Source organism: Grammomys surdaster, unplaced genomic scaffold, assembly GCF_004785775.1.
Source record: "Grammomys surdaster isolate TR1022 unplaced genomic scaffold, NIH_TR_1.0 126076, whole genome shotgun sequence".
Classification (NCBI taxonomy): Eukaryota; Metazoa; Chordata; class Mammalia; order Rodentia; family Muridae; genus Grammomys; species Grammomys surdaster.
In genome coordinates, this window is record NW_021620885.1 from 1679843 (window position 1) to 1690583 (window position 10741).

Here is a 10741-nt window from a genome sequence, read left to right on the forward strand (position 1 = left end):
GAACTCAGCCTCTTTCATCTTTCATCTTTCATGGCTGTCATGTGTGATCATTTTTATTACTGTTGAACACTTATGCTTGACGAATGTGCACTGTTTGTTCTCAGCCATTGGTCAGGAGCAATGCTGCCCCATCTGCTGCAGTGAGTACATCAAGGATGACATCGCCACAGAGCTGCCTTGCCATCACTTCTTTCATAAGCCTTGTGTCTCCATTTGGCTACAGAAGGTGAGTTTAGGTGGACTTCGTAGTCCTTACTAGTTTCACAGTATTTAATACAAGTCATAAGAGTAATGAGCCTGCTTCATCTAGACACATATCTAGACAGCAGCAGCTGTCTACTGTATTTTCATTTTCAGCCCTGAAATTGTTTTCAGAAGTATCTCAGAAGACTTTTATACCACTCAAAGGTTACTGTAATAAGAAAAAAGTATTTTGCAAGTGTGCACAGGTATTGCTGGAAAGGTAGGAGAGAAATACAATAATCATTCTAGTGACCCCTCGTGTAGGTTTTATAGACCCACCTTAAAGACTAACCAATAATTTAAGTGTATTGAAGTTACTTAAGAAATACTTTTACTTAGATCCCGTGGTCTCTTTTGTCACATGAGGGTGCTCACCATCTAGCTTAGTAGAAGCCCCCTGCTCCTTCGCTCCTTTCTTATCTGCTGTTTCTCTGTACTGTCACTTCCTGTTTAAACTATGTACAAGTCCCTGAAGTCCAGTGTAGAGACGGCCGCTGTTCCTTACAGCATCTGTTGCCACTGCCTCCTGTATACTCATTGAACTTTCTAATTTGCTGAAACCTTTTTTATTATTCCTCTGTCTCCCTCAACTGCTTCTTTGCCCTGCCTCCAGTACCCATATTCCCACCTACAAGTGGGTGTGTCCACACTGTCCCCAGCTGTTGACATTTATGGGATTGGTTTTCTTTATTTTTTTTTTTCTCCAAAGGAATTGTACAGGGTTCTCTAATACTTAATATATTTTTAAAAATATATTTCTAAGTACTTTTTTTTCTATTCAAACTTTAAAATCTTTTATTTATATGCTTCTGCCCCCCCCAACTCACTTTCATTAGAATTTAGTTATTGTGACAGAACTGAATTTCTTCATTCTGTTGTAGACTTGCTCAACGTTGGATAATGGAACACAAAAATGTCCATGAAATGCAGTGTTCTTTTAAGTTGAAGTTGAATGTTCTATACCTGATTACTGCTGGCTTTTTCTCTTTACTTTTAAGGTGTTTTTGGTAAGCGTGTGTTCCTATGGTGATATGTATATCACACAATGTAGTGAGAGCCAGTTCGATAACCCAAGAGGCAGCCAGTGCCTAGGAAATGTTAAAAGCATAAGTAACATCAGCACTACTAGTAAAAATTAGAGATGGCTTGTGAAATAACAATATGGCAAATATACCTTAATTTATGGTACAAATTACAAAGACCTGTCAGAGACTTCGGTGAACTGCATGTTAACACAAGCATTGCCAATGGATGAGTGCAGATCATGTGTGTTTCAAGTCCCGGCATTGTGGGTGATGACTTCTCTTAACCTGCTTACTTGCTGGTATGATGATTACAGCATAGATGGCTATTTCAAACAATAAAATCTATCTACCTCACAAGTTGAAATAGTCCATATTATATTTAACGTATTTATATGTTGTATTATAGTATAAACACCTGTTGTGGAAAAGTGACAGTAAGTTAGCAGAAGTTAAGATCAGAATTATTTAGGAAAGAACTTGTAATTCTAGTTTATGGTAGCAGAGGTGATGCTAGTCAGAAGATATTTCTGAAATTAGTAGGAAAGCAGAAATACAGGCTACAAATCTGCACAGTGAGTCATGTCCACTCCTGCGCACCAGCTAGCCACCTAGCCCTCCACCTGTGGGCTAACAATCTAGTTTTTGTCATCTGAGGAAAAACTTAGCATGAAACCACCCCTGGAGAAAAGGTTCCTAAGATAAAATTCTTTGTCACTTTTGACAGTGTGATAGCTTCACCACCCTTCTCTCAGGGAGCTATATTGGGACAAAGATCAGATTTGCAAGGAAATGATCTGTCATCTGTTAGATGATAGATCTCTGTTGTCTTCCATGGGTCCTAAAACCCACTCCCTTCCTTACCTTCTCTCCTAGGTCTGTGGTTGGTTTGTTTTGTTATTTAGATGGCACAGAACTTGGTCTCTTTGTAGAAATGAATTCCCTGATGAACAAAGTAAGGTCTGAAGTCCATGTGTTTTATCACACCTGTCTATACTAACATGTATGTAACTACATGTTACTACACGTATATAACAAGGAAGGGACTGGTGGCAGTATACTTTGGTGAGCCAGTTGTGTGGTATCTTTCACATGTGCCTAGCAGATAACGTAACAATTTGATTTAGGTTGTTAGGAAGTTAAACTGCAACCCCCATGAGGGACATGGCACTGATTCTTTGCTCCACTTTGACCATAGCACCCATGCCAAGCATGGAAGTTCTAAATAAAAATTCTGTGAACAAAAAGCAAGTTGAATCCAAGGTATGAACATGATCATAACACACTATTTCATTTAAAAGAAGTAGGAGTCTGGCATTTAAATTTTGAGATGGCCTTAAACAAAAGGCTTTAAAATTTTGTCCTTATATCATGTAAATTTGAGGTGCATTTTTTTGTTGTTGTTTGTAAATACTTGATTTGGGGGGGGAAGATAACTGCAGTTAAAAGTGCATTTGCCTCTTACAGAGGAGTTGAGTTTGGTTTATAACACCCAGGTCAAGTGAATTACAGTTGCTGTATCTCCAGCTCCAGACTGAGGAATCTTAACACACTTGTGGCTCCTACCTCCATGTGCGCACACACAAAATTTAAAACAACAAATCTTTTCTTAAGAGATACTTTTTGTAGGATAATGATCGTATGATTTCTGACTGGTTGGTTGGTTGGTTTGTTTTCCTCCCTCCAGTCTGGAACGTGCCCTGTGTGCCGCCGTCACTTCCCACCTGCAGTTATTGATGCATCTGCCGCTGCTTCCTCTGACCCTGACCCTGATGTCTCATCTGCAAATGACAATGCTGAAGAAGCCCCGTAAACCGTCGCATGGAAATGAGATGGAAATTCTATCACAATAAATCTGCAAATTCCTTCTAAATCTGATGTGCAAATAATTATATATAAATATATTTAAAATGCTTTATATAGTATATGCCATAGTTTAGAAAGAAAATATTAACCTTTCTAAACTGAACTTAGATTTGCCGAACATGCTAAACATTTTCAAGCTGAATGTTGAAACAGTGCAACCATTTTCTTTAGTTGAACATGGTGTTCGTTGTAACGTCAGTAGTCATCTCTGTGGCATACGTTTCTGTTTTGTCTAAAGTGCTGCCACTAAGAGATCATAGTTAAGCTCTCCTTTCCACATCAGATGTGAAGACTGTGGTCACAACAGTAGTACAATTTGGTTTCATTGAAAATAAACTGAATTCTAAAGCATGCTTTTTCACTGGTCCCTTTGCTGTTGCTACAATCGAAACCTTGGTTTATAATAATACTGAGAAGATTAAGATTAAGGCTTTTCAGAATGCCAAACAAAGACTAAAATTTTGACCAGAACACCAAAAAAAAAAAAAAAAAGTCTTAGATGTAAACCTCCTGAAATGGTCATGTAATAAACTATTCAGTGAACACTGGATGTGTTTAAAGGCTAGTAAAGCATGTGATAATCTGACGTGCTTCATGCTTGGCACAGTTTCATGTGTCTGGCCTTATGAAACACCATCTAAGCTCTATCTAGTCTGCTAGATAAGCTCTTATCTAGTCTGCTTCGACTTGTTAAATACTGGAAGGTCCAGAACACTTTTCGCATGTTTGTTTAAAAAGTTGGATGTAGTTAGCTTAAGGTAGTTTGGGTTCTACTTTAGAAGGTCTGAGGATTTGCACATGGTCATGTTTATAACTATATCATCCCAAATAAGAACTGCTCAGCTTGTAGGTGATCACATGAGCAGGCAGGTCTCTACAGACATGGGTGTAGTAGGTAGCTTACAGATGAGGCCTGATCGGATAGCAGCACGAGGGAACACTGGTTTAGAAGGTACAGTGCTCACAGAGCACACAGCAAGTGCACATCTCCCTGGTCCTCCACTCATCTCATTTCGGGAATATTTATACAGCTTCCGAAATGCAGTTTCATTTAATTTGTGTAATATCTCTGAGTATTTATATTCTTTCTTTTTTTTCCAGTCTTAAAAATAAATGAAATTTCACTGTTGGCACATTTGAGGCTTAAATATAAGAAACATAACACTTGCATTCTGATTTTTGCATATATTGTAAATGTGGCTGGTATTTACAGCAAATACTGTGTATCCTTTTATGGGTAAGACAAAAGTGAACATTGCATGCAACTAATGTGGTGAATTTGTAATTTAGGGGTTTTCTGGGGCTTCTGTGACTTTGAATGCTTAAATTCAGGCCTTAATGTTGCTCTAGCTAGCATGTTTCCTTCTGATGTATATAGTCAATGTTGTATAAACTAATCTTTGCTTGTTTTCTACTCTGTGAACTTTCCATATCATATTTCATTGATGATCAGTTAGTGTCAGAAGTCATACCAGATTAACCTTAGTTCCTATGTGTATACTGTGGAAATTTGTGAATTGTGTGGTTTATTTGCTTGGTTTTATTTTTATGTACTGTTGATTAGTTATGGCACTTACTGATTAAACTTACATAGCTGCAGATTGCTGTGTAACAAGCCACGTGTTATGTTTAGTCAGTATTACGGGACCTTGGTTTTATTCTTCTAGATAGCAGCTGTCCCAAAGAAAATATTTCTTCTTTCCCTATTAAGATTTAGCTATTATCTGCCAGTTGTTAAGGGGTTTGGTTCCAGACTCAACCAGAGAGTTGACGGTAAGAAAGCTGTTGTACTTTTTGCTTCCCGTCTGTTCCCGTCCTTCACTGTTGGCTCCTCACTCCACATGCACAGCTGCTGTGAAGGAGAGCACGGAATGAGACTTGTTTTAATGCTTTTAAAAAGGAAAATGAAGTTTTATGACTTTCATGGTAACAAACCTGACAAGTTCAGACCCCACTATATTATTTGATCTTATCTTGGATCTTTTTGAAAACTTAAGCATATATGAAGGTAAATTAGAAATAGTAAAAATATTGATAAAATGTCATTTATCTTATTTCTCTATTTTATGTTGTTACTTGGCCTATTAATCTTAATTTTTTTGGACATTTTCTTATTTCTTGTAATATGAATGCTGATGTTTAAAGTCTGACTCGTGTTGATTTCTTTTGTGTTTCTTAGTTGTTATCTCTAAGCTAACTAACTTTGAAGATTATTTGTGATATGGATTTATATATAAGGTGTTAAATATATATGAGCTGTTACAATGGAATGCAAGGTTTTCAAAAGTCCAGGTCTAACTGTAATGATTGGTTTATTGTTCTACAACCCCAGCCCGCGTGGCATTTTCCGTGTAAATCATAAACAATAAACAGGATATACTCGGTGTTCATTTCTAATATTTAATTGTGTGATCCTATCACTTTTATAACATAATCCTTGAAGGATTTAGAGTCAGTAACAAAGAACCCAACTCTTAAAGAACTCTAGATTGAGCTGACAGATTTTTTTTTTTCCTGAGAAATCTAGGGACCACTTACAGCTAGCAAGCTTGTGCTGTTGCAGAGGCTCTGACGTAAGAGCTGTTGCCTTCTCTGCTGACATTGTCAGCAGTCCCACAGTCCACTGCAGAGCCTTGCTGACTCAGATTGTGGAAACTCCGGAAGTTCTGTGGTGCCTCACTTGAGTTGGCTGTCTCCAAACCAAACGTGGGACTGATGTCACATATGCTTATCAAGAAGGGTCTTTTGTGTTCACAAAAGGACTCAAAGGTGGATTTCTTAGTCAATTGCATAATAGGTTATATCCACATTATTAAATTAAACAAAAGCTAATTTTGATTAGAAGGGTTAGAATTCAAATTTTTCTAATAAAACATGCTAGAAAAATCCTCTTAGGGTTAAGAATAGCAGTGGTGTTCCTGTGTCTCCATAGCAGCGCTAAACTTCTTCTGAAGTAGCATCTTCCTTGTCCAGCCATTGATGCTGCAGCCACCTTGTCCCCTGCAAAGGCAGACGTTCATTATAAAACCAGTGTCATTCAGACTCTCTATAGACAGGAGGCGTACGAGACTAGAATCAGAAATTCTGTCTGTTGTGCCCACCTCTTCACAGTCTCCCTCAGACACCGTATCTTTTTGAGTTTCAGTATATCTGATCCAGACCAGTCATTCTCTCACAGTGTTTGCCTCATAAGGTAAACAGTCCTTCTGTGATTTAACTAAAATAGACGGTTTAGAGGCATTTTTGCCAACTTTAAAATCATTCTGAAGGGTAGGTGCAGTTAGTTTTGTCATCACTCTTAGGCAAGCCTATGGCATGGCTGAAGAACTTGGGCATTGCCCTTAAGCCCATATGAACTTTTACTTACAGGGTTTCTTTTTCTATAACCTAACTGAAGAGCAACACCCATCCACACTAATTTTAACATGTAAACACCCCCCAGACGCTGTTAGCTCTAGTGTTGATGAAACATACTTTCCATGTTTGGTGGGGGGGATTTGTTTGTTTTTGAAGTTACTGATAAGTGTTAAGGATAGACTGAAAGCCCTAGGGTAGCACTGTAGACAGCTCTCTAGGTTGATGTATTAGTACTTCCAGTTCATGTAACTGTCAGCCACCCGGTGGGGCCCTGTTTCATCTTTTCCCTGAAAAGACATGATAAAATTTTTGCCATGATGTTTTTGAAAATAGTTAAATCTGCTAGTGTACTAAATTAAGAAAGGAAAGGAAGTCAGCTGGAGACACTTCCTTCCTAACAAAGCTGTGTAAGCTCTGCTTCCTGTTGCTCATCTGCCATCTGGTCTGTTCTAGGTTTGATAACTCTTCAGTGTCAAGTTCATCTTAATTTCTGGAATGTACCTTTTCCCTGTTCAAATTTTGTCTGAAATGATACGACATTGACAAATCATGTAATTATTCTGCTTCTACTTTTGTTGCAGAGTGATGAATCTAAGCAGGCCCATGAGTAAGTGTGAAATATTCTTTGTTGTGTACTGTCCTAAGGGGAATATTAAGTACTTTGTTTCCGTCATTGCTTTTAGGACTGTCTTTGGAGTTTGACAAACATAGTACATATAAAATCATAAATGTGCTATAACCACCCCAGGAGTTGATAAATTTTGACAGGAAAACTACATTAAGTCAAAATTTGGGCCCAGAGAGATGATTTGACTATGGAGTATGGGAGTATCCACTACAGTATATTGAACTGTCTGGATGACTCAGGATTTTTGTAAAAACTTTCCGCTATTTCTGTATGTGTGTGGCTTGTGTGTGTAGCTGGACATGTACATGTCCCCTCCATCATAATCACTGAGGCAGGACCTCACAGGCAAACCCAGAGCTTGCTCAATGTTTAATTTTGTTCTTCAGCTGGGCCCAGGACCTCTAAACCTGGTATTTCAGTGTTTAGATTTGTTTTTTCCTAAATATCATGGGCTTAATTTAGTTTAAATTTACACTCAAAGCAGATAAAGTTGGGAGTGGAAAGCTTTCAAAGTCAGTTTTGTCTGAAAAGCAAATTCTTGTCTCAATTTCGATCATGTTGACAAAAAGCAAAAATGAGACTTGGTCGAAACCCACTTCTAAATGAATAAATAGCACCAAAACCACAGTGGGTCTAGACTGTTCCAGTAATGTGTGACAATAGGGCACAGAACACATCAAGCTGTCATCTTACCTGAATTGCCGAGAAACGTCACCAAAGCCAACAACTTCTTACCTAGCCTTACCCGAGCCATTTACTAAATATCTACTGTGCAGGGAGCACAGTGCACGGAGCCCCAGCCGTTGCCCCCGTGGAGTGAAATTTCATCTCTAAGAATTCTGTCTTAGTACCTGATGCTCGGGGCCTTAGAGGATGCTGTGTGGTTACTGAGGCTAGAAACAACCAAAGGAAGGAGAAAGTTTGGAGTGCTGTTTCCCACTGGGGTATGTTGGCTACCAGAGAGAACCTGAAACTAAAGGACCCATTGCTGGGCTGGGAGTCTCTAGGAACCTCCCTAGACCCTCTGTTAGCCATGGTGTCCCCTAGCCACAACAGTTTCAAAACATTTCTTTTGTAGCAATGGAACTGGATGTAATGGTAAGAAAGCCACGGTTTCATTTATCTGTTGTGCATTACTTTTTACCTTTCCCACTCCCTTTGCTCTAAGACATTCTCACATAAGCTTCTACTAAGGTCTCACCCCCAAATGGAACATAAGCCAGACGGTTCTGAAGCATGGCTGGCAGAATACTCTGGTGGGAAGTGGAGTGTACGTGTTGGTGACCTCAAGCACAGCAGTTCACTGCAGACTGCCTTACTTAAAGGCTTCACAAGGAGGAAACACCAGACACTACTAGACGCCCTTCACTGCGGCTCTCACAGCCTCTGAAGAAGTTACATGAACACACACTGAGCCCCAGAGGAGCTAAATGCTGTATAGATACATAGTTATGCATCACACAAAACTGTCCAATCTGGTCGTGTTGGCAGCCCACCACAAAGCTGAAAGATTGGTTCACACAGACAGCCACAACCCTTCTACTTCAGCAAAGTCTCCCTTCCACCCTGTCAGAGCTACGAAGGGTCCTAGAGTCCAGCAGACTGTGGGAGACATCTGCAGCATTGACTGACTCACTTCCCCAGCCTAAGTAATCTAACTGCTTCAGTTACTTTTACCTATCTGAACAGGGAAGATGCAAAGTGTGTAGACAGTAAGTACTGTACAGTCAGTAGTTTGTGTCACAACCAAGGAAACCATCTTAGGAAACCCTGTTCTTCTGTGATGGCTACTGGCAAACCTGCCTTAGAGCATGGCGTTACCTTCCTTATCTAGGGCAGGAAACAGATCTATCTACTGACCTGAGGGGAACAAAGTATGTTTTAAGACTACTTCTAAAACAGCTGTCTTTGGAAAGAAAGTACAGAGCACGGCTACCCATGCTTGCAGCTCAGAAGACATTCAGAAACAAATCCCTGACAAGTTATTCCACAGTACCCGATTCTGCTAACGCATGCCGCATAGGTCTCAGAAAGCCACTATGTAAGGGTGCTTGTAAAGGCCAGCAGTGGTGAGACAAGGAAGCTTTGTCACTGCAGGAATCGCCAGCCAAAAATGGATGTCCTTATTATGACACACATGTACAAGCCATTGCTGGAAAGGATGGCTGAGCCTCTCTTTACTTAGCTATTTGATTATAAAGATCAGAAAAGTTGGAAAAAAATAGTTGACACTGGGTCTATATTAGAATATTTTGGAGTCATCTTTACATGTATCATCTTAGTTAATCCTCACAGAATGTTTAAGAAGTAGGCCATCTGATGATCTCCAAAATAACCGACAGATTAAATAGTCACCACCAGTCATGTATCCCTAAAGGAAGGAGTCTGTCTAGGACTTGCAACTTTACTTGTATTTGCTTCCTGCCTAGGAAATCCATTCTTGCCCTGCCCTAGTTGGTCTTTGTCCCAGACACCTCATTCCTTGGCTATTGGATACCCAGAGCCTGCTCATATCCAGTAGCAGATACCATGGGAGGCTGTGAGCATTGTGCCAACGCAACTTGGCTAAAGGTATTTGTCTATTCCTGGACTGCTTGTACTTAGAACTAGTTAAAACAAAACAACAACAAAGACACAAAGTCCTGCTTTATTAGCTCACTTTATGGAGGAGATGGTGGCTTGCCTCAGATCACAGCTGTAGAAAATGCTGGAGCTAGGACTTCATCTGCTGCCACTGACTGCAGACACTATGTCAGAAGTCCACTCTGCCCACTGCCATCCTCTGACAGTCAAGTGGCAACGATTAGATCATAAAAGAAGACCTCTGAGTCCCAGTATGCTCTTACCTACAACCTGTTCTGAGACTAAGGAGAATTTTTTTTTTTCAAGTAGAAAAGAAAAAGTTCGGCAGGTTTGGGAAGCAACATTTACACACTCCTGGTGACAAGGAAGGGTTAAAGGATGCTGCCAGTCAAGAGACAGCAGACACTAGCTATTGTTTTCTTTGTTCTTTCTTCCTGCCCTTCACTAGCCAGACTTGCTGAGCTTAAATTCTTGCTATGCCTCACACACACTCAGTCTCCATGTGCCAGCTGCCTCTCCAGTACAGCAGGGATAGAAGGGGTCGGTCAGGACCATGAGGATTGTGTTAATATGAACAGTGTTTTTAGAATCTGGCACCTAGTCAGGTTAAGGTGGGACATGTCTCTGTCTTTTAGGTTTCATTCCATGAGACAGGCATTCATGCCTCTGCTGGGACACACCCTCTCTCTTAAGCCCTTGTCTTCTGGGGAGTGGCTGCCTGTGTCCTCTGGAAGGTGGTGCTTGTCTCAGATCCTCCTTTGTTCTCTAGTAGAGTGAGCTAGTGCCTCTGCCTTGCAGTTCAGCCTGGGTGGCCGATGGAAAGCACAGTGTTAAGACCCAGCCACAGAGTTCTTGGGCCTTGGAATTGTTTTCTTAAGATATTTAGTCTCTGTCCAGGGCCGTGTACCCACCAGAATGTCTGAAAACTAGAGTGTGTCCCAGGATTTTTTCTTGCTGTCCATCCACAAAGGGCCAGGGCTCCTGTCCACAGGGATCTTCCCTAGGCCCCCAGCCAGACTCTGTTCCAGGAGTGAATTCCACT

General features: G+C 40.4%; 1 protein-coding gene across 1 annotated transcript in view; it reads left to right on the plus strand.

The window, feature by feature from the left end:
* Nucleotides 1-5530, plus strand: part of Pja2 (praja ring finger ubiquitin ligase 2) — a 51703-nt gene extending 46173 nt beyond the window's left edge. Inside the window, exons 9-10 of the mRNA XM_028755692.1 lie at nt 105-226; nt 2953-5530. Of these exons, the coding sequence (XP_028611525.1) occupies nt 105-226; nt 2953-3078 (248 nt within the window). The 3' untranslated portion in view covers nt 3079-5530. The remainder of the gene's footprint in view (nt 1-104; nt 227-2952) is intronic.
* The last annotated feature ends 5211 nt before the right edge of the window (nt 5531-10741 follow it).